The sequence below is a fragment of the Capsella rubella genome, unplaced genomic scaffold (genome assembly GCF_000375325.1).
Source record: "Capsella rubella cultivar Monte Gargano unplaced genomic scaffold, Caprub1_0 scaffold_3, whole genome shotgun sequence".
Lineage (NCBI taxonomy): Eukaryota > Viridiplantae > Streptophyta > Magnoliopsida > Brassicales > Brassicaceae > Capsella > Capsella rubella.
This window is the reverse complement of record NW_006238921.1, coordinates 12878221-12893384: the sequence shown is the minus strand read 5'-3', so window position 1 is coordinate 12893384 and position 15164 is coordinate 12878221. Positions and strand designations below refer to the sequence as shown.

At 32.8% G+C, this 15164-nt stretch overlaps 4 protein-coding genes across 4 annotated transcripts; 2 read left to right on the top strand and 2 right to left on the bottom strand.

Annotated features, from left to right (window-relative positions):
• Positions 1-1265: 1265 nt before the first annotated feature.
• LOC111831618 (disease resistance protein RML1A-like) lies at positions 1266-2997 on the bottom strand. Its single transcript, XM_023786541.1, has 2 exons — positions 2513-2997; positions 1266-2275 (listed from the first exon to the last, which is right to left on the bottom strand). Exons 1-2 carry the CDS (start codon positions 2995-2997, stop codon positions 1270-1272), a joined length of 1491 nt encoding a protein of 496 aa, XP_023642309.1. The 3' UTR covers positions 1266-1269.
• An 859-nt stretch (positions 2998-3856) lies between these two features.
• Positions 3857-6542, top strand: LOC17890815 (L-ascorbate peroxidase 3). The gene is made up of 9 exons (XM_006298173.2): positions 3857-4003; positions 4117-4241; positions 4648-4697; positions 5171-5236; positions 5321-5369; positions 5548-5630; positions 5726-5805; positions 5911-6016; positions 6165-6542. The coding sequence occupies exons 1-9, from the start codon at positions 3891-3893 to the stop codon at positions 6369-6371; spliced, it is 879 nt and encodes a 292-aa protein (XP_006298235.1). The 5' UTR covers positions 3857-3890; the 3' UTR covers positions 6372-6542.
• Positions 6543-9175: 2633 nt separating this feature from the next.
• On the top strand, positions 9176-10568 carry LOC17891394 (transcription factor MYB7). Its single transcript, XM_006298245.2, has 2 exons — positions 9176-9764; positions 9861-10568. The coding sequence occupies exons 1-2, from the start codon at positions 9502-9504 to the stop codon at positions 10417-10419; spliced, it is 822 nt and encodes a 273-aa protein (XP_006298307.1). The 5' UTR covers positions 9176-9501; the 3' UTR covers positions 10420-10568.
• Positions 10569-12495: 1927 nt separating this feature from the next.
• Positions 12496-15154, bottom strand: LOC17891677 (iron-sulfur assembly protein IscA-like 1, mitochondrial). Its single transcript, XM_006298722.2, has 3 exons — positions 14845-15154; positions 12987-13104; positions 12496-12897 (listed from the first exon to the last, which is right to left on the bottom strand). Exons 1-3 carry the CDS (start codon positions 15035-15037, stop codon positions 12795-12797), a joined length of 414 nt encoding a protein of 137 aa, XP_006298784.1. The 5' UTR covers positions 15038-15154; the 3' UTR covers positions 12496-12794.
• Positions 15155-15164: the final 10 nt, after the last annotated feature.

Genomic DNA, 15164 nt, shown 5'->3' with positions numbered 1-15164 from the left:
AAATCTTAAAAATTCCCAAGAAATAATATTATTTTTAATCTCTTTTTATATTCCTTTTAATTTAAGTTATATTTCTAGGTTTAATTATATTTTTCATCCTTGTAGTATATATAATAGATAGAAAATGGAATATCAAATTGTTTTTTAGATAGGAAATCAAGTATAAAATTCAAAGTTAAAACAAATTATAATGTTCTTTGTATTATTACATGTTGAATCACAAACTAAATATAAGGATCATTATTCTTAAAAGAATGTCTTACAAATTGGTTTGATAATTATATAACAAAAAGTTTATTTTGTTAAAAAATTACATACTTTTGAAATTAAATTAAATATACATGAATATGTGAGAAAGAAACAAACATCCAAAGTAAAATAATGAAGATGGTTTCTTTAGCTTGATTTTCTTATAACCATAAAATATTATTATACATATGTATTACATTTAAAAATATACAAAACAATGAAGACATAAAGAAATACATAAAAACAAAAAATAAATAAAATTGAAAACAAAAGTTTAAACTAAATAATTAATCAAACTCTTACAATGATATTTTAAATGAGTTTTCACCCCATGCAAGAACTTTAAAAAAAAACAAAGAGAATAATAAAGATATGAGATATGGTAGAGAAGGATGTGAGAATGGCTATTTATATGATAAGAAGTGATGTAAGTTACATTTTTAAAATAATTAAATTAGAGGAGTTATAATTATAATTTATAGTGTGTTTAATTGGGATTCAATAAAGAAAACCAATAGTCTTTGGAAATTTATATAATTTTCAGTTTCATTTTAGTAGTAAAGTGTGAATTTAAAGTATGAATTAATGTATATGATTAAATGTGTATTTTTGGTTAAAAATAAATATTATATTTTAAAAAATAAATACAAAATGGAACAATAAAGAGAGTGGAACCTTACTTTTATATATATGATTTTAAATAATTTTCCACCAATAAGGCTTATAAAATTTGTTGTATGATATATGATTAAGTCCTTACATTTTCTTTGCCATTTGATTATAACTTATAGTGTAATTAAATTTTGTATTGAATGATTGTCATAAACATTTATTTATTTATTTATTTTGTTGAATGATATATGATTAAGTCCTTTCATTTTCTTTGCCATTTGATTATAACTTATAGTGTAATTAAATTTTGTATTGAATGATTGTCATAAACATTTATTTATTTATTTTTTAAAAAAATTAAAGCCTTAAATATTTTTCCACCAATAAGGAGAGAGTGTAACCTTACTTTTATATATATGATTTGTGCATTACTATTTTTCCATTGGCATATATCTCTATGAGAGATTTGTTTACCAAGATTTTTAACCAGTTTTTGACATCCAAGTTACCCTCAGCGAGCATGGCTTCCACAAGGTCACAATCTTTATAGTTGAAGAAGACCGCAATGTGTAGAAATAGGATTTGATCACTCTCATCTAACCTTTCATAGCCGACACTTAGTATGTCCTCGATGTCTCGACTAAGATTAGTTTTTAGCCTTTGCATTACATATATCCATTCATCCTTCTCTTTCCCAAATAAAGATGAACCCACCACTCGGAGACCCAATGGAAGGTTACCACATAGGTTTGTTATGGTTTCTGCAAGCTCCATATAACCATTTGGTGGAAAGCTTTGCTTAAAGGAGTATCTAGATAAGATCTCAAGAGCTTCTTCATTAGATGGGAAACCAACATGGTACGCATTGTTAATACCATGTTGCTGCAAAAGCTCTTTGTTTTCCGTGGTTATTACAATCCTACTTCCGGGACCAAACCATGTAGTTTCATTTGCCAACGCCTCTAATTGCTTTAGATTGTTCACATCATCAAGAATGATAAACACTTTCTGGTCGCTTAGATTTTCTTTTATTGCACCTAAATGGCATATCTTGATACCACTTTGGTTCAAAACCTTTGAAAGAAATTGTTCTTGTAAATGCAGCTTCTCACCATACTCATCAAGACCACTCTGATGACACCTCCCCTTACTGTTATTGTCCATGAAACAAGTAAGTTGAAACCTATTAGAGAGTCGACTCTGTAAAGCTCTGGCAATGGTCGTCTTACCAATCCCTGCAGGACCATAGATTCCAACAATCTTAACTCCAACATAAGCTAAATGTAACAAAGACTCAACTTCTCTCAAATGAGCTTCTAATCCCACCATGCCATCGAAATCCCATGATTGTGAAGCATTTAATTTCTTTAAAACATCTCTTGCAATCTTTTCAATCATGTTCGCTTCAGTGTCCCTAACCCAAAAAAAAAATGTTTCATGAGAAGACAAATCATAGGGATTATTAAAATTTTAATTCTTTTCTCCTAAGAAATCTCTACATAATTGTAATAATCATTCAACAAAAACATGCCATGAGTCATTAGGAACTCTCCTTTTTGTAATGATTCAGATCACATTAATTCCCCTATTCTATTACTACGCACTTAGAACATAACTAAGAAACCAAACTAAACTTTAGTTAAGAACCAACCAGTTTAGCAAGTGTTCTCCGGCTATGTTACCAACATCATTCAAAGCTTTACTCCACTTTTCTGACTCCTCCTTCGATTTACAAGCACATGTTCTCTTGAAAACGCTTCCAAATTCTCGGGTTTGTTTCCGCACATCAGATGGATCTACGTCGTAGAATATCGTCATCACTATTTGTCCTAGATCTTCCTTGCACTTCAAAATCTCTACCAACTCATCCAAACACCACTTGGAAGAAGCATAGTTCTTCGAGAGCACAACAATCGATATCTTCGATTCCCTAATCGCTTGCATGAGTGAAGGGGAAATTTGTTGGCTTCTCTCTATCCCTTGATCATCGAACATCGTAATCGCGTTATCTTTAAATTGTTTACGCAAATGACTTAGAAATGTTTTGCGGACGTCAGGGCCATGGAAGCTCGCAAAGACTCGGTATCTCATAGTGCCAACCGAAGAAGAAGAAGAAGAAGAAGAAGAAGAATTCATGAGATGAGATAGTTCAAGATCAAATAGATGAGCCATGAAGAAAAATGAAAATAGAAAACAGAAAAGGCTTATTCACCATTGACTTTTTGGCTTTTGATAAGGAGGGACGAAGAAGCTTCTTCGCTTGTTTGCTAAACGCCTAAACATCAGAGCGGGAATCATTTTTTTAATAAAATTGTTATATTTTTATATGTAGAGATGCGATCATATATTAAAAATATACCAAAGTTGCAACAGTTCGTCAATAAAAATAAGTGTTACATCGGTTCATAAAATAAAATAAAAAAATTTCAACTTACATGGTATAAATATTTATTTTCATTTTTACTTGGAATCTACATAATAATAATAATTATATAATCTGAATAAATACCCGACGTAAATTTTTGTGAAATAATTCTTTTATTTTTATAAATTTAACGGTGGTTTTTTTAAAAAATTTGCGTTTATTCATTTAAAATTGTATTTTATATCTATTAAAATATTTACATTTTTTTACTCGATATATTAAAATCATCATTATTGAGAGTTTTTAAAACAAATTTTAGCTTAATTAAAAATATAAAAACTATTTTTTAGCAAATCTTAACTTAAGACCTCAATAACGATGGTTTGGTTGTCTTCTTCAATTTAAAAGTTGCAAAAAAATAATTAAATAATAGTTAATAATTAAAAGGTTTTAAAAACATTAGGAAAAAATTGGTCAACTCAGCCCTCAGGTCAACACTCGTTACTCGTTAGTAAGCTTTTTTTATTAAACTCAATCAAAATTGGTAAGCTATTTAAAAAGATTCAATAAATTGCCATTTTTAATCGAAAATTTAATTGCCGCGAAAATAAATTTTTTCCGTCTTCCCTTGAAAACCCCTCTCTCAGACTCCAGAGTAACAACAATGGCGGAACTCGTGGGTGACGCGGTTTACCTTAAGGAGATCGACAAAGCTCGCCGTGAGCTCCGTGCTCTCATCGCTAACAAGAATTGTGCTCCGATCATGCTCCGATTGGCGTAAGTTTCCATTTTCCGTGTTCGATTTCTCTGATATTTGAGTGCTACGAACTTGAAAAATCTCGCGATGTTGTGCGATTTTCATGTTGTGTTCTCTCTGGTTTTGTGAGAAGGTGGCATGACGCTGGAACCTATGATGCTGAATCGAAGACTGGTGGACCTAATGGCTCGATTAGGAACGAAGAAGAGTATAGTCATGGTGCTAATAGTGGTTTGAAGATCGCTATTGATCTCTGTGGTGCGTTATTCTCGTTTTTCCTTTTCCGTGGATTAGGGTTTGGAGTTTAGATTCTGTGATTGAGTACTTCGTTTTGGGGATTCTGTTTCTTAGCTTGTCTTTACACTCAATTTGTTCATGGGTGACGACGAGATCTATCACATTTTGAAATCTTTCCAAGTATAAACTTAATCGCTTTATACATAGACCTAGAGCTGATGATTATGTGTTGGCTATATTTTTGCTGGAATATACTGATTTACTTGTGACAGATCGTTCTACTAGTGGTTCTGAGGATTTATGAGAAGCTTCACATGTTAAATTTGCTACTGTGTGTTGAATCAATTTGTCTAGTGACCTGAGGAACTTTTTGAGAACAATCTTACTTCTTGTTTTGAATATCATTGTTGAATCATTGTTATTTCAGAGGAAGTGAAGACTAAACATCCCAAAATCACTTATGCGGATCTTTACCAGGTAACTAACTTGAACTTTAGCAGTTTTTCTACTGGAATGAAGAGTGTAAAAATGATCAGTGTGATATCCCTTTTGTTCAGTTGTGTTGGCAGTATAATTTCTCACGGACCTTGTTTTTACCTCTTCATTCAGATTTTTCAAGGATTTTTTAGTAGTTGTGTTGTGTCTCAGAAATTCATCAGTGGTGTTGGCTAGTTGAGCGATTGCGGTCCTCAGGGTATAGAAATTAGGGAATTGACAATTTGCAGCGCTTCAGGGTTGATATATTTGGCTGATTCACAGTGTGAAGATTCTTTTACACAGATTAGTACTTATGGTCTCTTTTGTGTTCTCTGGCTTTAACAAATCTAATGTAAAGGCTTGGGTTGTTGAGAATGACCAGAACAAATTCCCAATACGGCTGCTATTATCTTATAGCTAAGTTTTGGATCTCTCATTCATTTTCACATGAAATTCATTCTGTCATTTTTCAGCTTGCGGGTGTGGTAGCGGTTGAAGTTACTGGTGGACCTGACATCAGTTTTGTGCCTGGCAGAAAAGTAATAATCTCTAAACCATTAAGATGGTATAAAAGCTTACCACCAAATGCAATTACTGATTAATTGTATGTTTCTCTCTTATAGGATTCAAATGCCTGCACCGAGGAAGGAAGGCTCCCTGATGCTAATCAAGGTTGGATGGAAATCTTTTTCCATTAACCAGAAACTCCAATGTGTTTTACATAAAACAAAATACCTAATTTATTGAATATGAGTATAGCAAATAATCACTGTACAGTATAATCTTCTGTTCGAATGTGTTCTTTGACCTCAATGAGAGTTTGAAGTTATGTCTTCTGATTTACATGTAGGTTTCAAACATCTTAAAGATGTCTTCTACCGGATGGGACTGTCTGATAAAGATATTGTGGCACTCTCAGGGGCTCATACTCTGGTACATTCTTTGTTCCACAATTCATACTTGTCGTTTGGTATTTTAACAAATAAGTTGTGTATAGTTTTTCTAATTAGATTTCAATTAATGTTTAGGGAAGGGCTCATTTAGAGAGATCAGGTTTTGATGGACCATGGACTCGAGATCCTCTGAAGTTTGATAACTCATACTTTGTGTAAGATCCTCTAATGTCATTGACAATATTTTTTGTTGGAGACAACAAATAGTTCCTCTGACTGATCACTGAATTGTTTATTTATATGATATATGTTTGTCATAGGGAATTGCTGAAAGGAGAAGGATCAGAAGGTTTGCTGAAACTTTCCACGGATGAGACTTTGTTGGATGTCCCAGAGTTCCGTCGTTATGTTGAGCTTTACGCAAAGGTATTATTCTGATCCAAGAAACCGATTTGAGCAATTAACCAGAGCTGCAAATCGAGTTTCATAAAAGACAAGCCTAAGATTATTGTATTGCAACAAGTATAAGTTTTTTGTTTCAACAAGCATAAGTTTCTAATATTTGTTCCAACAGGACGAAGATGCATTCTTTAGAGACTATGCAGAGTCACACAAGAAACTCTCAGAGCTCGGGTTCACACCAACGGCTTCAGTCACTAATAAGGAAACTCAGTGGATGATAACTTTCGAATTAAAACTCTCACAGCTCGGAGTCGTAGTCGTTGCTGCTACTGTTGTGGCCTTTGGCTGCTTCAATGAAGTCCGCAAAAGGATGAAGTAAATAAATGAGAGTAAGAAACGATTCCTCTAATCTTGGGTTTTGTTGCAAAACGAAACATTGTAAAAAACACGAATCTACTATGGATCGGTTCGTTCATCGGTATGTAGATGATTCGGATCTTAACCGGACATATAATTGGAATTGGTACGAATTGGTTCAGTTCTTATTGAATCGGTTTGGTCCAGTACTAGAAATCATGTCTTCTACTTTGGTTTATTACAGTCACGATTAGGATTGGTTTAGAAATTGATCTGAAGGTCATCAAGTGGTTTACTTTGGGAAAACCCCAAATTTCGAGATATATGGTTGCCTCATACTCTACGTTAAGTACTAGAATTGATAAAGTAGGCAATAAAGGATACAATAAGATTGGTGAAAAAGTAACCACCACACCTTACAGACACAACAAGTGGGACTCACCTGAAACCGAACCCTATCGAGGACTTAGACATGGTTGGTATTGTTAGGTACGAAACTTCCTTAGACTTTTTTTGGTTTTATTATCTCCTTATTTTATTTTTCTCCTTTTTTTTTTTTTAATTTTCTAATGTTTAGGATAATATTTGTATGCATTCTGGATCAGTCTAGTATTTATTATGTACTCTTTCATTGATTTGCTACTTTCACATTTGTGTAGAATGGGCATTCGGATTTCGGTTCGGATATTTCAGTTTTTGCATATTTTGGATCTTGATTTTAATATTAATTCAAATATTTTAGAATTTTGGTTCGGATTCAGTTTGGTTCAACTCGGATTCGGTTTGGTTTTGGTTGTATGACAAATATAATAAATTTTTGGGGATTTTAGTCATTTAATTGATATTTTGGATTTATAATTGTAATTTTGGATAAATTATTATATTTCAGATAATTCGGGTATCCATTTGGTTTTTAATTCGGATCGGATTCAGATTCCATCTTTTCACATAAATAATACGTTCGTTATTTCTAATTTCGATTTTATTTTTTCGGTTCAAATTTTTGGATACGAAATATTACGCGCATGCCTATTTGTGTTTATTAAGTGTATTTTACCCCTCTCTTTTTTGTTGAAGTATCAATATTTAGTGTTCAGATCATTTACTTTTGGGTAAGAACAGATTCAGATTGTAGACATAAAACACACATGAAAGTGAAGAGGTTTAGTATGGTAATTAGAAAAAAAGTAGTTAGAACAACTTTTAAAAAAATGATCGGTGTATGTTGCATATATGTCTTTGTACATTGTAATGGGACGTGACCTCCTTCGTTTCAAACCACTATTAGACCTTAACTAATTACAATGAACCTAATTGCATACTCGAACCATTTTACTTTTTTCTTGCAACTATGTAATATTTCTCGTATCTAATTCTAAGGGGTATGGACACTATGAGCAAGACATTCTTGGGGGGGTTTCTTGATCATGCACGTTTGGTTTGGACATCTCTTGAGCTAGCAACTTTCTCATTGATCAGGATTTTGATCGACTCTTTTCTCTGATGAAAGAATCAATAATCACCACACATGTCAAGCAACAATATGAAAAAATTCTATATTAAACATGTTAAGACATTAGTTTATACATGCGGACGTATTACGTATATCATCATATATGCATAAACTATAGGTTTATCTTTTAGGTATCAAAGGTACTAACTTAGTAGATATAAATATTGAAGAGCTTAATTTAACTTATCAATCAAGCCTTGTCCTAACTCCTAACAAATGTCATTAAATTAGTAAAACAATACTAGAACAAGCAACCTAAAAACGCAACCAAATAAATTTAAATAAAAACTTAACTTTTTCATCCAACAAACATTTTTAACCATCAATCAATCATTTAAATGAAGAAAAAAAATGAAGAGTTGATAAATAAATAGTTTTGTATTTTAATGAAGTTAGACTATTCATCCCACAAGGCGTCACGTATGGGCACATAGGCCTTGTCATGTCTCCAACAAGATGATAGTGATGTATATGAGTTTGGTACAAACATTGATATTCTAGAACACCCACTTCTTCATTTTTTTTTTTTTTGTGTGTATTTATTTGTTTGTTTGTATTTGTGTGTTTAATATGTTTTGAAGGTAAAAATCGGTGACACGTGGTTGCAATTATTAAAAGTTGTAATTTCAACGGTGTAATGGTGTTCACATATTTTGACTAGGTTGTGAGAACTTTGCCAAAGTTTGATTATTTTTGGATTTTGGAATAAAAATAGGGATTTGCTAATTTTCTTTTAGGGTTTAAGTATGTATTATCAAATAACAATTAAACTAATCAGAAAGCTTGTACTCTTGTGTGATTCATTTGTTTTGGTTGAGTCAATATTTATGTAGATCATCAAATGACTAGGACTACATTTTTCTTTTCATTTCCCATACAATATTATATTTATGTTTAAAATTTTAAAAAGGTGCAATGAACTATTAACACTTTTTAAAAATGATAATTCGTATGCGCAAATGTAAAAGAGTGTTTAAATAAAAAATTTAAACCCTTCTTTATTTTACTTTAAACAAGTTCGATAATATATTTTAAACTCTATTAAGAATAAGAATGTGTATATTATAACGAGGTTTTTGTTTGAATAAATTTTACCTTTTCACTAAATTTTTTTTTATTGTTTTTTTTGTTAGAAAGAATATCATGTTCAGCACAATAGCTACACTTGCCACAATGAAAACAAAAATTTACAAATGCTTAAACATTAAAACCATTACTAATAGTTAAAACATGATGGTTTTGTATAGTTTAGCCGCAAATTGTTTTAGCATTTCATTTTGAAATTTGATGGATTCACAAGGAAAAAAAAAAGTTGTGAACAATGAATGGTATTGAGAAATGCATTGAAGGAGAAAAAAAAAATAGTGAATAAAAATGTGAATGTGGCAGTTATAGTTTGATGTAAAATAAAGTATTAAACAAACCAAAATGTAATAATAATAAGAAGATGAAGAAGAGCCCCACCAGCCACTCCTTCAAACGTGTCCTACCAACTCTCTTCTAGAAGCCAATTAGGCTCACCTTCCACCTCCAACCTTCCCTCTCTCTCTCTCCATAAAACCCTCAACAACAGAATCAAAAGCAACATCATCATCATCTTCATCTTCATCTTCATCTTCACAAGAAGAAGAAGAAAGCTATGGGGAGGTCTCCTTGTTGTGAGAAAGAACACATGAACAAAGGTGCTTGGACTAAAGAAGAAGACGAGAGACTTGTCTCTTACATCAAGTCTCATGGCGAAGGCTGTTGGAGATCTCTTCCTAGAGCTGCTGGTCTCCTCCGTTGTGGTAAAAGCTGTCGTCTCAGGTGGATTAACTATCTTCGACCTGATCTCAAAAGAGGAAACTTCACACGTGATGAAGATGAACTTATTATTAAGCTTCATAGTCTCCTTGGCAACAAGTAAGTCCCTTTATGCTCTGTTTCTTGAAGGTTTTGCTCTGTTTCTTGAAGTTTATGCTCTGTTTCTTGAAACTTATGTTCTGTTTCTTGTATCAGGTGGTCTTTAATTGCGGCGAGATTACCTGGAAGAACAGATAACGAGATCAAGAATTACTGGAACACACATATAAAGAGGAAGCTTTTGAGTAAAGGGATCGATCCATCTACTCATAGAGCGATCAACGAGGCGAAAACAGAGGAAAAATTTGTAAAAGATGTTTCTTTTGTGTCTAAGTTTGAGAAAACAGAAAAGTCCGAGGACCAGAAGCAAAGTAGAAAGAATCTAAATGGTTTATCTTGTAAAGAAGAGATCGTTGAGTACTACCCAGTTGTTGTTGAAGAAGAAATGTGCACAGATTTGAATCTTGAGCTTAAGATCAGTCCACCATGGCAAAAGCAAAACCATAAAGAAAGATCTCCTTACACTGCGTCACGTTTTTACATGGAAAACGGCACGGAGTGTAGTAGTGAAACTGCGAAATGTCAGACAGAGGATAGTAGTAGCATAAGCTATTCTTCTTCTTCAGTTGATATTAGTAGTAGTATTGGTGTTGGTTATGACTTCTTGGGTTTGAAGACAAGAGTTTTGGATTTTCGAAGCTTGGAGATGAAATAAATGAATAGAGAATGATAATTTTTTACTTTTTTACTTCCATCTTTGTTTTATCTTATCTCCCAACTCTTGTATATTAACTTGAAATTTTCAAAAATCAGATTTATTGTCTCATTTGTTAATGCAATCCTATAAACTTAGTTTGAGTTTGAGTTCAGTTGTTTTGTAACAAGTATTTGGTAAGTAGACAGGTTATGATAGGTATGAACTAGTAATTAGTTGGTAAAGGTTTAAGTCTCTATCTCCATCTAGAGACTGTGTTCATATGAGATTGATGTGCATTTTTGATAAAGATCCACACCACACATGTATTTGCCATCAGGGCATTATAGAGACTTAGCTCTCTCAATCAAGATTTAAAACACAAAATTAACCATTAGTAATCATCCTAGTGGTTATTATAGAGACTTAGCTCTCTCACATAAGATTTAAAACACAAAATTAACAATTAGTAATCATCCTAGTGGTTACAAAAGCCATTCTATAACTTTCTAACTTTAGTGGTGGTTGGCCATAAGTGAACATTATAAATGAAAATATATATATATATATATATATATATATAGTTAGTTGTGAATAGAAATTATTTAGGATTTTGGTCTTAGAAAAAAATAAGTTACTATTTACTTATTTTCCTTATATGTTCACTTCTAGAAAGGTTGAGATTTTTTTTTCCAAGGAAGTGATAAGTTGTGTGAGGATGAGAAGTGTGAGAACGATTGAAGTGGTTGGGATGGTACATGTTTCAACTCATTACTACACATATACTTTAAATAAAGACTTTTTCATTGATCATATCTTGGATTCTTTGGATTTTAGCAAAATGAAAAATTTATTATAGTTTAATTAGAATAATTTAAATATTTCAATTGGGTACATACATAGGACCTTTTCAAACTACATCACATGAACAGTATGTAAAAATCAGAGTGCCTAGATGCCATAGGTTTAGGTTACACATAATCAAGGATCAACATGACAATTTTGATCACACGAAGAGGTTGACTAAGGATTGTGGGAGATGTCAATTTAGATATGCAGGTCCATTTATCGCAATGAAACTTACAAACCAAAATGTGCATTAATGACATCCATCGGATCGGATGGCAGTTACGAAAATTTTCATAAACAAAATCGGGTAAATAGGGTATAACCGTAGACTTAATTAAAATCATGACTTAGTCAATTTGCGGTATAAAATAAGTTAGAATATGACGTGAATGAAATAATATAAATTTTATATACTATTCGATCTACACCATACGTCTACGTTCAAAATTTTGATATAAAATCGGATATGGATATTATTTTTGCTCATTGAAATTGTAATAATAGCTCAAATTTTTCCTATTAAAAAGATAGAACATAATGTTAATGGCGTCGTTGCGTTATCAAATTCGAATTTAAAATAGTGAATAACTAAACTTACGATACACAAATTAGAGTTATATTCCAAGGTTGAAAATTAGATGCATTATCATATGTTTAAATAAGTAGGGACTAAAAGAAGAGTAAACGTGTGACGAGCATGATGCTTCAAAGAAGGGTCATCACATGCGTTTACACCAAATTCTTAATCCACTTTATAACCTTTATTTAGTTGTTTTAGCATTATTACCTTTTTCCAAATGTGTTAGGTGCAGTTTCTCGAAGATCTGATAAGTTTTTGTTTGTTAGTTAATGTAATACATGATTCGTCTATATGTCTTTAGTTTAAGGTTCTAATCATACCGTAATCTGAGACAGTGAGACTAATATACATCCAATGATCTAAATCTCTAATCATGGTTCTAGAGCCTTGAGCCTATCCTCTTTACTTAAACACTCAGGTTTCGATCGGCTTATGGTAGATTTGTTGAATTGAAAATTTTGGCTCGGTTTCGGTTTGGATTTTACGGTTAAGCATTTCGGATTGGGTTTTTCCGGTTTTCGAATCTCCAATTAAACATAGTTTTGTATGGTTTTGGTTTCAGCTTATATATAAGAAAAACTAGGCTTCAGATTCTTCTTTATTGATTCAGTCAAATTCAGAATAGTTATTTCTTTACTTTAGAAAAAATTGAATCCAATAATACAATATTGATATATATATGTAGTTACATTTCTGAAATCATTTGATGGATTAGGTTTAGATCATATAAGTTTGTCCAAACTAAACACTCTTTATTTTGATACAACCTGATTCTGACTTTCTGAGTCCTCGTTTTGAAATACAATTCTGGTTTTGGTTTTAGTCGAAACCAGTCAGATGTGTAAACCTATAATAAAACCAAAAACAAGAATGTTGTATACACTTTCAAACGGACTAGACCAATCAAAGCCCGTCTATGTCTTCACTGAAGACTCTTCAACAACACATTGCAATGTATCACTGAGTGCTAACCAGCACTCTGCTTACCACTAGAGGTAGATGTTGTCATAAACGACTCACCACACCCGCATTGCCCTTGCGAGTTAGGATTGATGAATACAAACTCTGATCTGCAAATAACATAAAACATGGTTAAATATATAGAGAAGAAGTATGAATAACAGACTTTGCGTTTGTAATGTGATAGAAGGGTCTAAACCTGAGTTTATCATCTACAAAATCCATCTTGGTTCCAATCACATGCATTAAGGCCTTTGGTTCTACAAGTATCCTCACACCTTTCTCCTCTACCAGCTCATCAAATTTCCCTTTCTCATCTGAAACAGCCACTCGCAAAGAAAGGTATATAAACAAAGGCTCAAGACACACGATCAACAGCACGCAACTTTGACAATTATATATAAAAAGATTGAAAAATTGTGCATTAGATGATATGAGAACAGAGGCTTCAGTACATCATAACACTTTCAACCATAAATACTCATGTACACAGCTTTGTTGGCTAGTCTAGTACTTTTGCGGTTTTTGCCCATTCAGCATACTTATATGAAGAAAACAAACTGAATGTGAACCTAACGACCAAAAGTTTGAGAACATGAAAATTTACGGAACAACAAGATGTTACGCATAAGTTTGAGAACAGAAAATGTTACAGATCTAACAATCAAGTTTGAGAACTCAAGTGGATCTACCAAATATGAGGTGAACATCTAGACACTTAAAGTCAATAAACCTTCGCTGAATGTTATACTGTAAACTAGATAGCACTTGAAACAGAGAAATGCATATGGCTTTTTATCAATGAGCTAAAAACTAGAGTATAAACCTGCGGCAAAGATCCCGAAACCTTAAGAGAACTTATACATTCAGCTATACTGACTTTGAATTTGTCTCATAAGACAAGAAACATCCACAAATCATGGACTCTCTAACTATTAACTAGATAGAACTTAACACATAGCAACCATCGATGAGTCAAAAGGATCAAATTCATCACTATTGAACAGACAACATAACCATTTCCAAATTTCAAATTCACTAATTCTAATATCTCTACCTCCTTACGCCATGGCTACCAAATATAGGAATAGGAACAAAACACAGCACCAGATTCAAACTCAAAAAATCAATGCCCTGACATAAAAATCTAAACTTGGTAACATCTATTGAATTTTTAAAGACATAGCAGAGCATCCAGCTTTTCCCATCAATGAAACTGTGGTGAATATCTAAAGACCTCAAGAGAACCTATGCATAGAGGATACAGCTATAGTATCCGTCTCATAAAACAAGAAACATCCACAGAATTCTTTGACCCTATAACTAGATATAACTTAATACATCATCAATGAGCCAAAAACCAGATTCATCACAATTAAACACACACCATAATAAACACTCCCAAATCTCAATTTTACCGAAGTCTAGTATCTATATCTCCTAGTACTATGCTACCAAATTCATCACTATTGAACAGACATCATAAGCATTCCCAAATTTCAATTTCACTCATTCTAATATCTATATCTCCTTACGCCATGGCTACCAAATAGAGGAATAGGAACAAACCACAACTCAGAAAATCAATGCCCTAAAATAAAAACCGAACTTGGTAACATCCATTGAATGTTTCACTGTAAAGTAGAGGACGCTTAGAACATAGCAATGCTTCCAGCTTTTCCCATCAATGAAACTGTGGCGACGATCTAAAGACCTCAAGAGAACCTATGCATACAGCTATAGTGTCCCTGAATTTGTCTCATGAAACAAGAAACATCCACAGAACCATTTGACTCTATCACTACATAGAACTTATACATAGCATTCATCAATGAGCCAAAAACCAAACACACATCACAAACACCCCCAAAAATTCAATTCTTACCAAAGTTTCGTATCTATATTCCAAAATTGAAACTTGATTGAGAGAAACTAAACACAGCACAAGATACAAAATTCAAAACTGAAACTTGATTCCACCCAGAATCAAAGAAACAACAATAAAGGCTGTAAACTGAAACCAACCCAGAAAATGATAAAACCAAAGAGACTCGTACCAGCGTAATTAAGGGTATAAGACAAGCCGTTACATCCACGAGCCTTTACTCCTAATCGTAAGAAAGGCTTTTGACGCTGCTGCAAGAGATGATGAACCCTAGAAGCAGCTTCGTCCGTCAAGCTCAATACTTGCTTCCTCAACCCCGGTCCAACCCTCGCCGCCGCCGCCGCCAAAACTCCAGAACCTTTCATCTATCGAATCGAATCGAATCCTCCGAGAATTATAGATTTACGGACATAATCAAAGCTAGAAGACGATGTCTCCTTCTATATTTTTTTAACCCAAGTTAGAAAAATGCAATTTTTATTCTGTTTTTTT